This window comes from Sminthopsis crassicaudata, chromosome 4 (assembly GCF_048593235.1).
Source record: "Sminthopsis crassicaudata isolate SCR6 chromosome 4, ASM4859323v1, whole genome shotgun sequence".
Classification (NCBI taxonomy): Eukaryota; Metazoa; Chordata; class Mammalia; order Dasyuromorphia; family Dasyuridae; genus Sminthopsis; species Sminthopsis crassicaudata.
In genome coordinates, this window is record NC_133620.1 from 388,214,232 (window position 1) to 388,236,094 (window position 21,863).

Consider the following 21,863-nt stretch of genomic DNA (forward strand, 5'->3'; position numbering starts at 1 on the left):
AGGATCCATTGACTGTTAAAGTTGAAAAGGATCTTATGGAGCATCTATCTAATCTAATTTTCTCATTTGCAGTTGAAGAAACTGAAGTCCAGAGAAGTTCCCTGGCCTGTTCATAGCTACTTAGTGGCAGATATAGAGACAGAAACTTTTTCCTAAGTTTAAGGACTGTACTAGGCCCCTTTCAATGGAAATATATATATATTTTTTTCTATTTGAACCAGTATTTATCAAGCAACTTCTACACACGGGACCCTTGGCTTAGCACTGGAAATAGACAAAAGAAAGCCATTACAAATGGAAGTATTTGAGTGTTGCATAGGGGTGCTAGTCACCCAGATCTCAGGCTGAGCTCCTTGAGGGCAGAGGCTGCTTTTTGCTTCCCTTTATATCCCCAGCCTTTAGCACTAAGTATGGGATGTAGAGGGTGCTTAATAAAATGTGGATTGATTGATTGATCTTTCTTATTCCAAGGCGTGCTCTGTGATTGATGATTGGATACTTACATTAAAAGATTTTAGTAGGAGCAAATGTGGCTATGGGGATGTACTGAGAAGTTATATGGTTTGCCAGGGGCTTGCTGCCAATATGTGTCAGAGATAGTGGAATTTGAGTGCAGGTCTCTTAGAATCAGAAGCGAGATTTCAATCCAAAATGCCAAGCTGAAAATTTGTTCGTCTTTGCTTGGGGAGAGGCGTTAATAAAAACAACAGCTTTGCTAAAAAAAACAAACAAATAGAAAACTTGGATTAGGAAGTGTTAATGAGTCAGACTAATGCTTAAACTCATTTCTTAAAGGACAAACCTATTAAATAGATAATTAAGAGAATGTATATTTCCCTGCACTTCGGTCTTTTGCCTTTTAACTTCAGATGAAAAAGGCATCCCAGACAAGGATATTAGGGTAAAATATTTGCAATTCATTTGCAATGTCTGGAATTTAAATGAGATTTCCTGGCGAACTTAGAAATGGTTTTTACTTAAGGAGTTCTTTATTCTGTCTAAGTGTACTCATTGTAGGTAAAACAAATTTTCAGAATAGACTGATGGGATAATTTCTTGCTACAATTTTTTTTTTTAAAGGAATATTGCAGCAGATTTCAAATAACCCTGGCTCTCCTACTCTTTCAAAATCAGATGGGAAGGATAGATGTTAGCATTTACTCCTACAGTTAAATAATTCAACAGTTCTTTAAATCCTCTTTACATTATTCTGCCTAGAAATCCATAAGTGGAGTTCTTTTTTTTGAAACATTAAATTGTTGGGGGAATTCTGGAATTCAAACTTTACAATCTTTTATCTCTGTTTACAGAAATTTGCATTGGATGGTTTGGTCAATGTTGTAGGTGGTTGTTGTGGTACTACACCGGATCATATCAGGTAAGGTGACACACAGTGCTGGGGTTCATCTCCCAAAGAGGAAAAAGTCATGTTTTATGGAGGAAGCACTTTAATTTCATAGAAGAAAAAGGGGGGCAAGATCTGGACTACAAAAGATAACCAGATTTTTCAGAAACATTTTAGTAAGCTTGTATGCACAAAGTGTTTCATAGGCCCTTAAGTTCTTACCTCACAATAGTCCAGTGAAATTGATAGGGAAGATATTATTATTTTATAAAAAAAGAAATTGGGGTTTACAGAGATTAAGTGACTTGTCCAGGATTACATGGCCAGTAAAGGAATAGAGCTGTATCATGAATACAGGGCTTCTGATTCTCAAGTCCAATTTCTTTTACAGTATAATAGGCTGAATGGGACACTCTTATTTGTCTAGCTTGTCTATTGGATAGGCTGGTAGTCTTGAGCTAGCCAATTCATCTAAATATATATCCTCATATAATAAATGCTCAAATTATTTTCCTTTTTCTTTTGGATCTTGGGTAAGATTATTAAGAAATTGCATTTTTCAAACTCGTCAATCATTTTTCTTTAGTTAGCACAGATTTGACTGCAGACAAACACATATATACACATATCCCATATATATCCCATTATTTGAATTATAAATTATTTCATTTTGGTTTCCATCTGTTCTTTATATGTGTTTTAGTTTTGTATCATATATACCTGAGAATGCAGTGGTAAGACTTTGAGTAGGAAATGACTATTATTCCTGGAAAATTTGATGGAGTCATACTAGCTAGGGTTAATCAATTCATAGCTTTTATTACAAGTTCATGCAATGTCAGGAGAAAAGGAACATTTCTAGCACATTGTATAAACCATCCATGTTGAACTTTTAGGGAGTCAGATTCTCAGCAGTAGGATTAGTGTTGTGCCCAGTCTGGTAATTTTTCTCAAACTAGGAATAGTCTGTTGTCAATTGGATGATCTCTTATATATGTTTAGATTGGAAATTCAGTCACATATATAGTGGGTGTCCATCACATTGTGGCCATGTGGATAAAAGTTATTTATAACATTTATGTTTAAATATATAAAAGATTTATGAATGATTTTCTGCTTTACTGAGCAAATTAAAAGGTAAGATTACTGCTGAAGATTTAGAATTGGGCATATTCTCAATTGCACAATTGAATTAAGTAGATTAAATTTTATAACTAAAATTAAGTTTATTTTAAGTTGACAGGTCTAGTGTTTTTGTTTTGTTTTTCAACTCAGGGAAATTGCAGAAGCTGTGAAAAATTGCAAACCTAGAGTTCCCCCTGCATCTGTTTTTGATGGGTATATGTTGCTGTCAGGTGAGTCTTTAAGTGATCTTTGTAATTTCATTGATTTGTCTGTATTCATTTTGTTCCTGGTGTCATTGATGTCATCATGTGTTCAATGGGATTGTTCATGGAGCTAAAAAAAAAAAAAAACCTCATCCTTTTAAAACAGCAGTTTCTAGTTGGCAGTCATTTACCTTTGGATGGGACATGAAGATCACTTAAGAGACATATCTAAATGATGGATTGAAAAACCTTGCCAGACATTAACTAGGTTTCACTTGGTGGCTGGATTTCCACAGTATAAATTTTCCTTGAAAACTAGCTTTCAGCCCAAGTCCAGCATTTCACATTATCTAGGGCCAGATGCTGAAGACTTGCCTCCAACTTGTGGTCCAAACTTGAGTTATTTGGTTTCACACTCTATCAAGGCTCTTAAAACTTATCACTTCCTCATTCTCTGGGGAAAGAAGTAATAAGATGTGATTGTAGAGATAGTATGGCTATTGAGAAAGCACTGGGTTTGAGGTCAGAGTCTGTATTTGAGGCCCAGCTCAACTCTTTGATTATGTAGCGTTAACCTCTCTCAATATCTTTAAGGTGGGAGTGTTGGATTAGATGCTTTCTCAAGTCCCTTCTGTGATTATGTCTAGCCTATTAAAGCTCCCCATGTACTCTTATCAGCATAGCTTTGTAATGTTAGTAATAATAACATAAGTATTTTTTAATGAATCTAGAATTTGCTACTTGGATGCATTTGATAAAAGGGAAATTCTTTGCAAGCAAGGACTGCTTCATTGATTGTCTTCATCTTCGTAGCCTCTAGTAGGATCTGGCACAAAGGGGAATAAAGATAGGGGACTGGACCTGGGATTTTGTTAAGTCAGGAGCCCAGAGAAAGAGGTTCCCCCTTCCTCTCTTGTAGTGTTCTTGTTGGTTTTCTGGAGGTCTCTGGAGCAGCTTTCATTTTAGTTCAGTTCAGTTCAGTAATCGCCATAAGAATAGCCAGGTGTTAAGTCCAAATTCTTTATTATCTCCTTCACAATCTAGTTTCCTTGCCGGGGATCCAGCTAGCTTTCTTGAGAGCCTTTCAGACCGGCCTTGGTCTCAGTGGAGGGAGCAGGAGGATAGGCCAGGCACCACAAGGCTGATGAAAATGGAATGAATGTTTCTCCTTGGCTCAGAGAGCTTGAGCTCCTGCCTCCAGTCCGCTTGTCCTCTCTGGCTCTGACTCTGGCTGAGTTTGTCCCAGTTTTATATGCTCTATTTTAATTACATCATCATAGATGTGAATCTTGTGGAACTGTATTAAGTACTAAGTACACTGAACTAGAGAACTATTAACCATCATGCTATATACTAGATAACCATTTTATTATCAATTACACTGAGTTAGCACTTTGTAAGAATTTTTGTTTCAAGTATAAGAGTTCTGACCCATAACATCCTCAGTCTCCTTGTATCGTCCTCTCACAAGAGGAGATCCCTTCTGGGTTGGATCTCCAGCAGCCACTGTCAGGTGGCTCCCAGGTTATTTCAGCAGCTCTCCCCTGTATTCCAACACATTCTATCAAAGCAGGTTGGCCTCTAGGGGCAGCTAGGTGGCGCAGTGGATAGAGCACCAACCCTGAATTCAGGAGAACCTGAGTTCAAATCTGGTCTCAGACACTTAACATTCTTAGCTGTGAGACCCTGGGCAAGTCACTTAATCCCAGCCTCAGAAAAAGGGGGAAAAAAAAAAAGCAGGTTGGCCTCTTGTCTGAAACTTAGTGTCTTGGAGAATGGCCCAGAGCACTGAGAAATCTTGCTGAGACTTGCTGAGTCACCTAACTAGGCTGCATCAGAGGTGTTGCTTGAATTCAGGGTAGGCCCTGAGGCCAGCCTCCATCTGCTTACATGGGGATACAAAGGAAGAGCTTGATAAATGGGAAAATGAAGGCTCAGGGGAAACTCCCATATTAAGAAATGACATATCATTCAAAAATCTCACTGATTTGTGAGCTATGTTAGTTTCTTCCTTTATTTTGTCAGATGAGATTAAAAACAAAAGCAAAAGCTCTTAATAGAAGATAACCTGGGTAGTCTGCCTCTCAGACCTTTGCTTCTCCTCTTCCCCTAATTCCAGGCAAGCTGCTACCTTAGGAGGTAGTTTTCAGAGCGAGGGCTGAATCAGGGAACCCACAGTCCCATGGCTGTGAAATTGGAGATAGGTGGAGAGGGGTGATTTGGCACCTTCTCACGCAAGAGAGAAGAAGAGGTGAATATCAATGATAGTAAATTTTGAGCAGATCTATCTTCCTAGGAATATATATACATATATTTACTAGCTTCTAACATAAAGACTTTTATGTCTATTTTTCACTCTTTCTCTCTTAAGGCAGTTGGGGTTAAGTGACTTGCCCAGGGTCACATGACTAGGATGTGTTAGGTGTCTGAGGCTAGATTTGAACTTGGGCCTTTTGACTTCAGGACTGATAGCCATTGAGTACCAGAAGTTAAGTTTGTTTGTGTGGAGATGAGATTCCAGCTGGTCATTTTATGGGAGGCTAGTCTAGTAGAAGCCAAAATAGAGCCATTGATAGAAAATGAAGAATTGCCATTTAGCAGCCATGAGGCAGAGGAGCTATGTTTCTTTAAATCAATCTTTTGTTCCTTTTCATTCCCCAAAAGCTAAGGGGGCTAATTAGGAGATCATACTGTGATCTCTGATGTCTATTTCATTTGATGGATCTCAGAATGAAATGCTGGTCTTAATTGGGGCCATGAATTAAATTGTCCTTTCTGCTGGTCATGGAATAGGGAGTAAGCTGTTTAGATTTTTCCCTTTATGTATAATAGCTAGGTGGTGTGATGGATAACAATGCAATGCCTGAAGTCAAGAAGACTCATTTTCCTAAGTTCAGATCCAGCCTCAGACACTTAGTAGCAGTGTGATCCTGGCCAAGTCACTTAACCCTGTTTGCCTTATCTCTATATTCTTTTTTCTTAAGATATTTTTATCTATAAAATGGACTGGAGAAGGAAATGGCAAACCAGAGTCTTGATCAAGAAAACTCCAAGTGGGGTCTTAAAGTTTAGCCAGACATAAATGAAATGACTGACCAACACAACAAACAACATTATTGTTATTTAATTTAGATGATTTAAAAAATTGGACCTGTGTGATTTCATTACTATAGGGAAGTCCCAGGTAAAGAACTTTCTTATGCAAGAGAAAAAAAAGAACTTTCTCTATTCTTAATGTTTAGATAATTGTCTAGGTCACTAAGTGAAGTTACTTGCTCAGGGTCACAAAGCTAGTATTGCTAGTATTGAGGGTGGAACTTGAAGCTAGCTCTGCTTGTCACCAAGGTCAGCTTTCCTTCCCCTATAGTACTATGACTTCTTATATGTAAAATTTATATAGTGCTCACCATGTGCCAGACTATGTGCTAAGTGCTTTAAAATGATCTTAGTTGATCCTTACAACAGCTCTGGGAGCTAAGTGTTATTATGCCCATTTTACAGTTGAAGAAACTGAAACAACCAGAGGTTGGGTGATGGCTAGGAAGGGTCCGAGCTGGATTTGAACTCGAGTCTACATGGCTTCTGACCAGGTGCTATACCACCTAGCCACCAACATAGTGTTCCCAATACCCCAAGAACTAAGATTTACATGATGTTTACTATTAGTGTTTTACATTGATCTCATTTGATATTTATAATACAAGGAGGTAGCTGCAATTATTATACCTATTTTATAAATGGGAAAGCCGAGGCAAAGATTAAATGCTTTCCTGAGGTCCCAGAGCAGCATTTAAAACTCAGATCATTGTGACTTTTAGGCTGCTTCCCGGGGAGCCACTTCACCAGCCCACATAGTGCGCTGTGATCTTCTCTAGGCACCATTATTTTAAGAGTTGATATATAAAAAGCCCTTTGGCTCCAATGTCAGCTTCATGTATTATTTCTAATTGCTTTCAGAATGACTCTGAAGCAGATTAAAAAATGAAATCTCAGACAACCTATTCCATCTTTTTCTTTTGTAAATCATGAGCAAGATGGGCTGTTTTTGTATCTAGTTCTATCACATCCATAATAGATAGAAGTACTGTGTATGAAATGCTTTTAGCCAGGTTCTGAGATAAAAAGATAAAAAATGAAAACATTCCAGCCCTCAGAAAACTTCCATTCTACTAATTTACAATAAGATGCACTTAAATAAGTTAGTACAAAATATATGCATGGTAAGTAGAAAGAAGTTTCTTAGAAAGGGATAGCACTAATGAGGCTTTGTGTAGGAAGTTTCTGAGCCTTGGTATAGTTAGAGATTCCTAAAAGGCAGAAGTGTGGAGAGAAGCATTCCAGATATGTGGAATCATTTGTGCAAAGGTAGGTAACAAATTCTAGTTTGGTGGGCTGAGAAACAAAGGTATTTCTCTCTTGTGAATGTATTTGTTTTAAATCTCCTATCACATGTTGAATACATTTTCATAAATATTTCAAATTGCTTCTCCCCTTTTAGGACTAGAGCCTTTCAGGATTGGATCATACACCAACTTTGTTAACATTGGTGAACGCTGTAATGTTGCGGGATCGAGGAAGTTTGCTAAACTCATCATGGCAGGAAACTATGAAGTGAGCATCTTGATAAGATCACTGAAATACATGTTGTTTCTTTTGCTAGGCAGCATATAAATTAACCAGCCTCTATCTTTGATATTATTAGTTATATTGCTGAATAAATGTGAGAAAATGATGAACTGGGCTCACTTTTGAACTTGAAGTGGGGAATGGATTATGGATTAAGCCTTGAGAAAAATTGAAATTACCTTTGCTATTCACCAAAAACCCACATTCAAGAATTGGGGTGAAGTAATGTGAAGCACTTATTTCTTTGATTTGGAAAGGGGAAGGTAAAAATAGAGAAATGCCTTCCATTATGAATTTCTCCCCTTTTCCTTTAGGAATATAGAAAAGAGAGATAGAAAGATGAATGATATTCATTATTTGGACACTTGCTTCAGGTTTCATTGATTGTATTTTTATTTTTGTTGAGAATGCTCTTAAGGTTAAAATTATGTCAAAAGAAAGCTCAACAATGTAATCTAAACTGAAGAGATTTGACATTGAGTTGGCTGCTCTTATTCTTTTTTTTTTCTGTCTCTCTACTGGTTTATCCTCTCATTAATTCAATTCTATATTATTGTGATTTCCTCCTAATTGATCTTACTTTCAATCTCTCCAATTCCATAAATGTTAGCTAGCTGGTATACTGGGTAGAACATTTGGCTTGGTGTCAGGAAGACTTATCTTGTATATGGGTTCAGATTTGGCTGTGTTGATACTTTGTGATACTGGGCAAGTTACTTAGCTCTTTTTACCTCACTTTCCTCATCTGTAAAATGAGCTGGAGAAGGAAATGGCAAACACTCTAGTATTTTTGCCAAAAAACTCAAAACAAACCTCCTGGAAAAGTTGCACGTGAGTCAACAATAAGAAGCATTATTACTGGCTAGCAAGCATTTATAAAGTGCTTGAAGATTTGCCAGAAAGAACAGCATAAAAGAACAAGTGCTTCTGAAAAAATCTTTACCTGTCTTACCTTTGTGTAGTGCTGAAGGGCATTAGGGTTACTAGAACTTTAAGCAAGTGAAGTTAATTAAGTCATTTAAGAAAATTCTGAAATTCTCAGTGCATTCTATCATCCCCATAGTGTCCTTGAAACTGTTAATTTCCACTCAGATTTATCTAGTTTCAATAAATAAAAGAAGTTTCTATTCTTTATAGCATCAAGCATTTCCCCATAAGCAAGGCATCACTGCATCTTGAAGAGAGTTCCAGGTTCTCACATTTATACTAGCTAAAATTTTCTTTCCAAATCTGTCCAGATCCTGTCTGAAAGTCATGTTTCTTTGGACACGTATTTTAACAATTTATAGTAGAACAAAAATTTCTTTGCTATTCATATTAGCCATTAGAATATTTATCCTTAATAACAGCAGCAATATCTTAACTCTTCCTTTACACAAAAGGAAATTTTTTTTCTTCTCCTTTTGTTCTTAACTGAGTCTTACATAAAGAGCATTAAGAAAACTTAGATGTAGAAATGGTGTTGTCTCTTCTTTGGTCTTTCAATTTCTCAGTATATCCACAAACCCTCTGCCTTTTCTTAATAGTCTCAGGTTATTCCAAGCTCTAGCAGTGCTGTTATTACTTTTTATAGAACTGTTCAGCATCATATCCTCCTTGTTATCTGCTTTTTTCCCCATCTGTTATGTGTACCTTAAAAAAAAAAAATTATTGGTTGGTGAATTTTCTGTATAGCCACAACTGGTCTTTTTTAGATAAAGCCTTTTTTTTTTTTTTTTTTTAAATTTCCACAGAATTATTTCTCTTTGGGTTGACCAGAATTTCTTCTTGAGAGTTTCTTATCCCTGTCTTCCACTGAAGAATTTTATTTTATTTCATTTCTTTTTTTAAAACAACAATTTTTTATCAGTTGTCTACTATGTATAAAACATTCTACTAAGTTCTCAGTATTCAAATTTAAAATGAGCCATAGTCCTTTGTTTTCAAGAAAATTACATTTTTTTTCTTGATAGCATTTTATTTTTCCAAGTACATCTAAAGATAGTTTTTCAGCATTCATTTTTGTAAGATGTGGTGTTCCAGATTTTTTTTTCTCTCTCTTATCTCCTCTCTCCCCAAGACAGCAAGCAATTTGATATAAGTTGTACACGTGGAATCCTTTTAAACATATTTCCATGTTTGTCATGTTGTACGAGAAAAATCAGACCAAAAGGGAAAAAACTAAGAGAAAGAAAAACAAACCATAACAAAAAATTGAAAATACTATGCTTTGATCCACATTCGGAATCCAGTGCTCTCTCTAGATGCAAATAACATTTTCTACTTCAAGACTATTGTAATGTCTACTGGAGAATTTTAGTCCATGGTATTCTCCTATTCTTTATCTGAACTCCTTGAAATGTACATTACTAAAATGGAGGGTGCATGCCAGACAGGCTTCTTCTCTACCACGGACTCTAGGATAGAGAGATTATTTCCTTCTAAGATATCCATCATTTCTACTTGAGCAAATAGTTTCTCTCTGTTAGTGAGAATCAGAACCAAGATATAACTTCTTGTTTATTTCTTCACTTTATTGAAGGATAGGATTATTATTAAGTAAAAAAGTTATTAGTAGCTCTGCTTTTGGCAGAGAGAGAGCTTCAGCAAATGCCTGGATAATTGAACAACTCCATCACTGCTTTATCAGGCGTCTGTGCCAAGCTCATGATCTGTTTTTCAAACTAATTTTTTTCTTTATCTGTAATTCCATGAACTCTAGAGATCCTATTTAGTACTCAATGCTATTGTATTTTTTTACTTGCATGTCTGTGTGGGATACAGCTGATATTAATAAAAGTTGTCATTGGATTATAATTCTTTGAATCCATTTTCTTTGTAATAATTGAGATGATTTTTGTGATGTTATTTCTTCCTTACACATCCTAATTTCTTCTCTGCATTAATCTTCTTGGAGTTAGAAAAAAATCTACTGTAATTTCCATGCTATGAGAGCATGAATATCTGATACTTTATAGAATCTCCTTTTTCATACCTTGAAGACTAATATAGACAGAGATACACATACACACACAGTTACTGTATTCATCAGTCAACAACTATGTGGTGAGTACCAACTATGTGACACTCACTTTCAAAAGAGTTACAGCCTAGTCCTTAGCTTCAAGGAGCATGTGGTCCAGTTATATAGAAAGCTCATAGAAATAGTTGAATGTTTGTTAAAATATTTGAAATATTGAAATGTTGAAAATAGTTGAAAATTTCTTAAGAAATATGTGTTCTTTTTAATGCAATAGAAGTTCAGGCAAGGAAAAGATTAATAAAAGATGTGGATAGTAAATGGAAAAGACTTAATGAAGAAGATGGTATGTGAATTTAGCCTTAATGTACACAGGAATGATTTTGATAATTGAAAGGGATCTGGTTCTTACTTAGGTAAAGGGAACTCTATGAGCAAAGGCACAGAAAGAAGAATAAATTTGATATATGTGAAGAATGGTGGCAAGATAAACCTGAGTTGGATGGAATTAGAATTTTGTGGGAATGATGACGAATTTAGATGGTACAGTTAGTATGAGATCTAATTATTATGAGCCCAGAAACTAAACAGAACAGTTTGATTCTGATGTGCCAGAGAGATAATAAGGAGACATGGATTCTTGAGTATAGGGTATGGCATAATGAAAATTCTATTTTAGAAAATTAGTCTAGCTAAATAGATTGATGGGAAGACCCAGGATTTAGGGATACTTAAAGGATACTGCATTAAGTAGGAAAATGTACTTGTCTTAGGTCATCATATTGCTAAGAAGAGTTGAGTTAAAACATAGTTGATTATCACATGATATTGCTGACACTGTTCAAGGTTTTCCTGGTTCTGCTTATTTCGCTTTGCATCAATTTGTATAAGTTCTTCCTGAAATCTGTCTTTTATCATTTTTATCACACAATAGCATTTCATTAACATTCATATGTCACAGCTTATTCAGCCATTCCCTAATTGATGGGGATACTCTTATTTATTTATTTATTTTTTGATATTTCAATATTCTGCCATCACAAAAAGGGATGTTGTAAATATTTTTGCGTGTGTAGGTCCTTTTCCTTATTTTTTTATTATCTCTTTGGGATACAGACTGAGTAGTGATATTGGTCAAAAAATAGACAGTTTTGTTTCCCTTTGGTCATAGTTGTAAATTGCTTTCCAGAATGATTGGATTAGTTCACAACTCGACCAACAGTGCATTACTGACCTAATTTTTCCACATCATTGCCAGTATTTATCACTTTTCTTTTTTTTTTTTGTCATATTGGCCAACCTGATAGGTGTGAGGTGGTATTTCAGAGTTGTTTTACTTTGCAATTCTCTTCAAAAGTGTTTTGGAGCACTTCTTCATATGACTATAGATAGCTATGATTTCTTTATCTGAAAATTATCTGCTCATATAATTTATCGATTGGTGAATAGGTCATTGAATGATTCATATTTCTAGTTTGGGAGACTAGAAGAATACTGGTAACATGGAAATTATATTTGAATGTGAGAAAAAGACAGATTAAGTGATTCAAAGGGTCCTTTCGGACTTTTAAGATATTGTTAGTACCATGTATTGTAATTTTTTTTTTTTTTTTTTATTACTTTTTAACTTAAGTAGTCATGGTCTAATAAGAGAGAAATAAATGTGTTCTCTTCTGCTGCTTTTGGGTCAAGGGTCATAATGCATCTTCTTTGTTTCTACTATAGGAAGCTTTGAGTGTGGCTAAAACCCAAGTGGAGATGGGAGCTCAGATTCTGGATATTAATATGGATGACGGGATGTTGGATGGCCCCAGTGCGATGACCAGATTTTGTAACTTCATTGCTTCTGAACCTGATATTGCTAAGGTGATACTTAATTCAATCACAATGTTAAGGTCCTCCCTTGTTTCAGCTTGTTCAAGAAAGCTTTGTCACATATGAATTTGTCTTTCTCTAGAGTTTTTAAACTATATTGCCTTGGACCAAATATCTTCTTTGAGATTTCTTGCCTAGAATCTCTTTAATGAGCGAATAGGTAGATAGATGATGATGATGATGATGATGATGATGGATATATTTTCTCTTTTTATTTCCAAAGAAATTTTCATTTGTTTTATAGATCAGAAAATTGAGTCTTAGTGGCCAAGTGACTTATGTAGATCACACAGCTAAGAAATATCTGAAATAGGATTCTAATCCTTAAATTTCTCTCCAAACTTCCATAAATGGACATGAGTGATGGATTCATTCTGCATCTCCTGTATCTATGAGGTCCCTCACCAGCTCAGATGAAAATCTTAGCCATTCAGGGTATAGCTACTTAATCTTCTGTCTCTTTCATCATAAATATAAAAGGACTTAGTTGTTCCTTTGAGGAGAAAGGAAGATCAATGAAGCTGGTCAGATTGAAACATAATTTAAGATTAATAATGTTTGACCTAATTTTCTCCCCACACCACCCATAATTTTCTGTTATTGCTAAAGCTGGATGAACTGATGAGGAAAAGGGGTTTCCCAGAAGTTTCCCCCTCTAACTGACTGTTATTTAAGAATTAATGACATTCATGTTTGCATATGTAGAAATTATACTTTATAATATATTTTTTGCAAAATTATAGCATCCTTCCACTTTCAATTGGGGTTCTTCATTAAGGAATATAATTGATTTATTAATCTCTGCTTTTTATATAAAGATGGATTATTTAATAAGAATTGTAGTGTAGTTTTGTTACTTTAATATTATATTTTATATTTTTTACTTTACATTTTATAATTATGTTTCCATTTGAAACCATATTCTTTAAATCTTTATACACAAATGTATGTATTTTAAATTGATAGATTATAATCATTTAGTTGGCAAAATTTGTCATCCTATCACACATTGTAACAGAGAGAGAAAGAGAGAGAATGTGCGTGTGTATACATGAGAGAGACCAAGACAGAGATAGAAGCAGAAATAGTGCTGTATAAACCATAAATTAAAATGAATTTAAGCTCTTTCCCACTTGGTTAAAAAATACTATAAAAGTGTTCTTGGGTTTGCTGTTCTGAATTAGGTTTTCATTTTTTGCAAGTGCAATTTACTTTTTTTTTTTTTTGCTGAGGCAATTGTGATTAAGTGACTTGTCCAGGGTCATACAACTAGGAAGTATTAGGTGTCTTAAGGCCAGATTTGAACTCAGGTCCTCCTGACTTGGACTGGTGCTCTATTTACTGCGCCATTTAGCTGCCCCGAGTACATTTTACTTTCAAAAAGAAATCAATTGAAAGAAATTAAAAAAAAAAAAAAAAAAGAATTAATGACATAACCTTACAGATGGGAATACAGATTTTTGATTAGGTTTTATTAAATACAAAAATAATTCCAAACTATTTCCTAGGAGAAAGTTCTAATATATACCCATTTATAATATTAGCAGCAGCAACAGACTGTTTAACATTTGCAGAATACTTTATGCATGCTATATAGACAGTTAGGTGGCTCAGTGGAAAATGCTGAACTTTGTATTAAAAAAAACTTGAATTCAAATCTGGCCTCAGATACTTTTTAGCTGTGCATCCCTGACCAAATCATTTAACCTTTATCTACCTCTGTTTCCTCACTTATAAAATGGAGAAAATAATAGCAACAACCTCCCAGGGTTGTTTTGAGAATCAAATGAGAAATTACTTGTGAAGAACTTTGCAAACCTTAAAGTGTTATGTAAAATATTAGCATTTATATTATTATCTTGCTTCCTCCAGGAGAATTCTATCACCAGTTTCTGCAATATTATAAGTAAAAATTTTGCAATTTTAAGGACAGGACCTTTCTGCCAATGAGCTCTTTTTGCAAACTTATCTCTGTGTTCATTTTAGAAATTCATGGCCAGGTGTAGTGATGTGCCCCTGTAGTTGTTGCTATTGTGGAGACTGAGGCTGAACTGATTGAATTCAGGGGTTCTGGGCTGTGTGGGCTGAAGATGATTAAATGTCCAGCACTAATGTGGTGAACTTCTGGGATTGGAAACCTACTATGTTGCCTAAGGGGTGTGTCCTCAATCAAAAATAAGACTGGTCTGCTTTGGATTTGGGCCATAGTTTATTGTACTTCCAATCCAGGTGATTGAGTTTCAAAAAAAATCAAAACAAAAACAAAAATACATAAAACTAAAAAAATTCATTTTACCATCAGTTCAACTCTCTTTCCCAAACCCCTTCTTCTCTTCCTCTCTTTTTTTCTCTTCTTCCCTTCCTCTCTCCCTCCTTCCCTTCTTTCTTTCCTCCTTTCTTCCTTTCTTCCCTCCTTCCCTCCTTTCTTCCCTCCCTCTCTCCTTTTTTCCCTCTTTCCTTTCCTCCTTCCCTTTTCCCTCTGTCCCATCTTTCTTCCCTTTCCTCCTCCCTTCCCTCCTTTCCTTCCTTCCCCTCTGTTTTTCTTTCTCTTTCTCTTCCTCCCTTTTCTTCCTCCGTCTCTCCCTTACCCTCCCTCCTTTCCTTTTTTCCTTCCCACTCTCTTCTTCTTAAATCTAGAATGAGAACAAGCAACATAATTACTGATGTAATTTACTCTTTGTTCGCTTTCCTTTGCTACCCTCTGCTGGTGGTGGTGACATGGATAGGGATATACTTGTCTTATCATAGAGATAGAGGACAGTCCAGCTATTTGGAAATTAAAACCAACAGAGCTGGATCTTCTTCCCTTGAGTAATGGTTTTTGCTGCATCATTTTAGTTGCCCTTTCTAGAGGCTTTCTTAATCTTAAACTTTCTCTCCTTTCTGAAGATCATTTAAGGAATTTTTTTTTCTTGGTATATTTATTTCACTTTATTTTCTGAGGCTAAGGTATGAGTTGCTGAAGATTGAGAATTAAAGGGGAATATAACATTTTCAGTTTGTTTTCTTCCATTCAGACCTTTTACCCAGATGCATTTGCTTTTTCTTTGGGTGCCAAAGTTGGGATTATTTCAAGTCAGGAATGTGGAAGCTCAAATTTGAATACCTTAGCTAGAAGATTTCTTTTGAAGGGCATGAAGGGACACAATCTTGAAGGCAGAACAGCAATCTGACCTTGAGATGTCTAAATGCTATATTAAGGTGGTTATATTGGCATTTAGGCACTCAAACTGGGTAAGCTGATATCAAAGCCTGGGAAAGGAACTCATTGGTTCCTTTCTCAGTTTGTAGCTTAACCTTTTCCATGCTTGAGGATCAACTAAGTGCTCTCAAGACAAGAAAATCCCTCCAAATATTTCATACTGCTGTTTTATTTTTACTATTATATTGCCTAGGTAAAGTCAAGAGTGTATGTTTGAGACATTGGAAAATTGGCTGTAGCTTGTGGCCCCATTGGTAACCAATCCTTGTTCCCTTTAGTTTCTTTTAATCAAAATTTTGTTGCTATTTTGCATCTTTTACATCATCAGAATTAGTCTTAATATTTCCTCCCCTCTCCCTATCCTAGAGAGTCATCCTATATAACAAATAATATCTTTTAAAAAGAAAGAAAAATAGTAAGTGGGTTGTTAGGTAGGAGTAATCAGCAAAATAACCTGTAAATCTAATATAGAAACTGTATAGAAGAAGGAACTTAAAATAGGTGTATTAGAAATTTTAATTCCAAGAGGAATATGGAGAATGAAGAAGACATAAATAGGTATTAGGGCCACAAATCAAAAAAATAAACGTCAAGAATAAACAAGACACGAAGATTAATGAAGAGAAGAATCCTTTTTAGAAAAAAGTACAGATAATAGGGAAAAAAGGCAACACATAAAGGAAGTTGAAGAGGAGAGGATTTTATTTGAGGGAGAAAGAAGAGGGGAACAATTTGCTCACTAGATAAAACGAAGAGAAAAATGAATTAATAGGTAAAGCTCATAACTAGGGAAGAGGATATTAAATGGGAGGAATAGGGCTTGAGGGTGAGGGGAAGAGATCCTGAGGGAATCAGCTTATCTTCAAGTAGACTAAGCAAAAAAGATTAAGAAATCTAGTAAAATGAAAGCAATAAACAAATAAAATCTAATTCAGAAGAAAGTTTTAGAGATAAATGAAGGCTAATATAAACCTAAGTCTCTTAACTTTAAATATGAATGGATTAAACAATCCAATAAAGTAAAAGAATGAGATATTGAATAAGAAAACAATACTTAGCAATCTGTAACTTAAAACACTATAACAGCAAAGTAAAATAAAATATTACATGGAATAAAAATAAAATTTTAGAATATTTAATATGTATCAGGCAGTTATAAAAATTACAATTGTGCTATTGGTTAGCAAAAACATTTGTAACGTAATGATTTTTTAAATAAGGAAACTACATTATGTGAAAGGAGTCATAAACAAGAAGTCATTATCAAACTTCTATGTTCTAAATGTCTTGGCATTTAAGTCCATAAAGGAAAAATCAATTAAAGTAAAAGAAGACACAGTAATACAATAATAGACAATTTTAATATCCTTTTCATCTTGGAAAAACCTAGTAAAAAATTAATAAAAGGGAAATACAGTTTGAACAAATTACTGAAGAAACTAGAGCTAAAACACTTAGAGAATTTTTTAAATTAGAAGTAATACACATATATTTCTTGACATCACATGGAATTTTTATAAAAATTGGCCATGTATTAGAGTATGGAGGAATTGCAAATAAGGAAAATAAACAAAGAAGGAGATATAGTTTAAGGGGCACAAACGAAAACAGACCAAAATGTAGATTTAAATCCTAAATAATGAGTGGGTCAGAGAACATCATAGAAATTAAATAATTACATAAAATAAAAATATAATGACAAAACACTTATCAAATAAGATTTTGAATTCCAAATTATTCTACTTCTTGCCCCTCTTTTCTTTGAAGATACTAGGCAGTTTGATATAGTTTGTACATGTTCTATCATGTAAAATATCTACATATTTTACACACACAGTTGTAAAAGTCACAGTTTTAAAAGAAGAAACAGATCAATAGGAAGAATCTCTAGAATAAAGTAAGTGAAAAAGTATGCTTTGATCCACATTCAGAATCTATCCGTTCTTTATCTTGTTATGGATAGCATTTTCCATCATGAGTCCTTTGTACTTGTTTTGGTTCATTGTGTTGCTGAGAAGAACTAAGTCAAACATAGTTGATCATTACATAGTGTTGCTGATACTGTATATAATGTTTTCTGGTTCCATTCATTTCACTTTGCATCAAATTATATGTTTTTCCAGGTTTTTCTGAAATCTGCCTATTTATCATTTTTAATTGCACAATAGCATTCCATTACATTCATGTGCTTATTCAGTCATTCTCCAGTTAATGGGCATCCCCTCATTTTCTAATATTTTGCCACCACATTAAGGGCTGTTATAAATATTTGAACACATGTAAGTTCTGTAGGGGAAATGTTGATCTCTAAAAATATCTTTTAAAAAATAGAAAAGAAGATAAATAATCTGAATTTGCATTTTTGGGGGGGAAAAAAAAGAATGTTGACAAATAAACCCAAATTAAACAGAAGAGGTATTTGAAAAGCAGAGAAAAAAAATTAATTAATAACTTGGCCTCTTTTCTTGTTTTAATTGCAGGTACCATTATGTATTGACTCTTCCAATTTTGCTGTGATAGAGTCTGGGTTGAAATGCTGCCAGGGGAAGTGTATTGTCAACAGCATTAGTCTGAAGGAAGGTGAGGATGACTTCTTGGCGAAGGCAAAGAAGATCAAGATGTATGGGGCTGCTGTGGTGGTCATGGCATTTGATGAAGTGGGTCAAGTAAGTGATTTCTTTTTTCCCCCCTGATTTTTATGCACTTTTTCATCATTTTTTCCTCATAACTGTGATGTCAGACAATCTCTGAAACCTCATTTTTCTTTAAAATACTTTAAAAATAATTTTTTTCTCGTCGTCTCATGTTCTCACTTCACTCATATTTCTTGATGCATTTTGCCTTCTCTTTTCCTGGAAATAAAAAAAAAAAAAAAAAAAAAAAAAAGGTGAAAAAACAGTTTTCAGCGAAACTAAGTCAGGATGTTCCCAAACTTTTTAAACACTCTATCTGCCATCCTGGAGAGCTTCTGTGGAACTTTTTCAAGCTAATTGGTTGCATTATAAAGGAAAAAAAAAGAAAAACAGCCATTACTGATTCTTTTTTCCTGTTTTTTGATTGATGTACTCTTAAAAAAAAAAATCAGTGGTTCATCACGCAGTCTAACCTCTGTCCCCTCTGTCTAGTCTGATATTCTATATAGTATTTCATGTCTCTGCTCCCTCACCTCAGAAAAGAAAGTGTAATTCTATATTTTTAATGTAAAAATTGATTTCTTCAAAACATTTTATGAATTTAACAAACAAATGTGAAATTTATATATATACAGAAGAATTGAAAGAGATGATGTCCACTAGATCATGTATCTGTTAGGTGGTTTTGTTTTTAAATTTTAATTAAATTTGACACGGAAATACTAATACATCTCCATTCATCTGTATCATTTTTGATTCTTTTTTGTGATACAATAATATTTCAACACATTTATATAATTTGTTCAGCCATTTTTGAGTTAATAAAAGACTGTGATTTCCATTTTTTTTTTTTTACTCCTGATATGTGTGTCTGCATATAAGTGCATGTATATGTATTTTTTAAAATTCCATTTGCAAAGTTTTTAAGATTGCAGAATTCATGGAAAACTTTCCAGTCTATCCTCTCATCAGTCCCTCCAAAACATTTAATATTTACATGCTTAGTTAAAGGAAATGAACTAAGCTTCTTGATGGGAATGGTCCTTATAGTGATTTTAGTTTGGCCAATTTTTTTGGGAGACCCTCTTTCAGAATCTGAGTGATATTCTCTGTCTTAGATACCCTCTCTTTATTTGGCTGTATATATGCTTTATATAGGGAACGGTTTCTAAGGGCTTTTTGCATTTCTTATGTTTAACTGAAATTGGAGAAGGGCAGATCTTTAGAAAAGCAGACCAGTGTGGGTTAGTTATTAGCATTTAACTAAAGAAGCTTTTCAGTGTATTTTTGAACATTTCTTTTAAAAAGTCTGGTGAGTTAAGATTCTACACGGGTATATTTCAAAATCTTAGTTGAAAGTTCTCTATATTTATTGTTAGTTTGAAAACAAAACAAAAACTACCTCCAGCAAAAAAAACAGTTTTTATTTATTGATAATAAATCAGTTTTCATCACCTAAGGTGCCTAAGGATCACTTCTGTCTCTCTACCCTCTAGTAGAGCCCTCTCATGTAATTAAGAAGTATAGTTACAATGCAAAACAGTTCAACATCCTGGCTACATCTGGCAGTACAGGAGTCATCCCATTCCTGAAGTATCTGCAGGAAACATTCTCTAGTTTCATTTTTGTGTCACATTGTCCTTTTATGTTTCTACCAATCTGACCACTAGTTTTCAATCTATTCTGCTAGATCTTCATCCAGGTCATGCTTGCCAATCATTGGTGTCATACCCCCCAGGTTACTGTCTTGGTTCTTCTTTTATACTGTTTCATTTGGCATCTCATCAGCTACCAAAGATGTAGTTATAATCTCTATGTTGCCACTTTCTCTTACATTTCCTAATCTAGTTCTAACCTCCTTGCTGACCTCTAATTCTTCAAGCATCTTTTGGATATTTTGAAATAGTTATCCACTAGACATATTAAATTTAAAACAGGTCCAAAATTGAACTCATTTTTCTCATCTTGGTATATCTCTTCCCTCCCTCACATACTTTTTCATGCAGTAATGTTGGCTTCCTCACATAAGAATTGACATTCCCAGTTCTAGATGTTTGCACTGATTGTTACCCGTCCCCCTCATCTTTCCTGGTTTCCCCTCATGCCCCAGCAAAAGTCTCATTTTCTTTCCTAGTCCCTCTTCATTTTTGTGCCTTTATTCTATTGATGATTTGTTATTTATCTTATATAGCTTTGTACATATTTGTATATTGACTCTTCCATCAGATTCTTGAGGGCAAGACTGCCTTTGGCTTTTCTTTGTGTCCCCAGCAGTGTCTGGCACATAGAAGGCACTGAATAAATTTTTATTGACTGATTGTGAGCTTGATGATTAGTTATCATATCATCCCCGACTCTTTCTTAACATCAGCACCCATTCCTACTTAGGACTTCTTTGTTGTATATTGGCTCCTTCATCCTTTCTCTCCCCATGGTGATCTCCACAGAAATGAAAAGTTAGCTCTTCTACACAAAAATCTTGAGGGAACTTTCCCCTCCCCACCCTTCCTTGTTTGCTATTAGTTACATCAGCTATAACTAAAGAGTGCCTCTTTTTGAACAAACATAGGAAAACTTATACAGCCAAATGGATATTGTCCTCTTCAATGTCAGGAGACTATAAACAAACTCCATCAGTAGTCTTGTTCTCTGAATGAGGTAGGGATGAACTCTTCCTTTTTTCATCCTTGCAGGCAGTAGCACCTTCTTATGTGGTGGCAAATCTTCCTGTTTTGAAGGTGGTTTTGATTTTTGGATCAAATCCTGTAACAAGGAATGGAAATCAAACATTGCCCAAAAATTTGGTAAATGAAGTAGGATAGGAAAATAGTATTTGGAGTTTTAAAAAGATGAGATGTTTTTATGAAGAGATAGAACTTTTATACCCCAAAGAGATTAAAGAAAGAAGAAAAGACAAATATAATAATGTTTATAGCAGCTTTTTGTGTTACAGCAAAGAATAGAATAATCAGATGTAAACTAAGAGAAGATCTAGGAGAATAATTACACAATAACAGCATAATAGAGAAGAACTCTGCGAAACTTCAGAACTGTATTTCAAGCATTAATCAGTTGTGATTCTAGAGGAATAATGATGAAATGTTACCAACTTCTTGACAAGGGAGTTATCATGCTCTCAGGATACCAAGGCACTCATCTGCATCCAGAACCATTTCCAGTCTTCCTGATCTATATCTGGATCTAGCAATATTGGTCCCAGATAGCCCCACAGGAGAAAGTGAGACAGGGGACCTGGCACCGTCTTCTCTCACTCATATCCAATCCATTTACAAGTCATGGCATCACCTTAGTAACAACTAAGACCCATGTCTCTGGCCATGGCAAATATGGCATTTTCTTGTGTTCTCTTTTTTCCATAAACGAGTCAGAACTCATATAGAAATGTGTACTGCTCTTGAGAGAAGGAACTTTAGAAATCCTATCCTTCTTCAATTATACTGTTATTATTGCTTTTGCCTTCAGAGCTTACATGCCATACAAGTTATTCTGAACCTAAACATCACAAAATGAGCTTTTTCATGTATATTAATTGAAACAAGAAAGATTATGCAAGAAATTGCCAATCTCTGTATAATCTGCTTATTCTCTAGAATCTCTAATTTATTAAATTTAACACGAAAGTTACAAATGTATGAAAATTCTTTGCCCTCATTTTTGTGTGTGTGTATAAGGGTAAGGAAGGGAGGGAAGGAGGGAGAGGGAGAGGTTTCAAAGTGGCCTTTAAACCCATCCTTCTTACTTATTATTTGTTTAGATTTCTGATCTGCTTGTCAGGATTCTGAGAAACTCAACTGAATAGTACTCACATACTTATTGACATCTCTGCATGTCTTCATTAAATTAGAAAGCCTGTTGTTTTGTAGCAGTATTTGAC

The 21,863-nt window shown here is 34.8% G+C and overlaps 1 protein-coding gene across 1 annotated transcript in view; it reads left to right on the forward strand.

Annotated features, from left to right (window-relative positions):
* MTR (5-methyltetrahydrofolate-homocysteine methyltransferase) overlaps positions 1–21,863 on the forward strand; it is a 130,556-nt gene that overhangs the window by 49,039 nt on the left and 59,654 nt on the right. Inside the window, 5 exon segments of the mRNA XM_074262491.1 lie at positions 1,311–1,378; positions 2,621–2,700; positions 7,172–7,284; positions 11,984–12,124; positions 17,816–18,001. Of these exon segments, the coding sequence (XP_074118592.1) occupies positions 1,311–1,378; positions 2,621–2,700; positions 7,172–7,284; positions 11,984–12,124; positions 17,816–18,001 (588 nt within the window).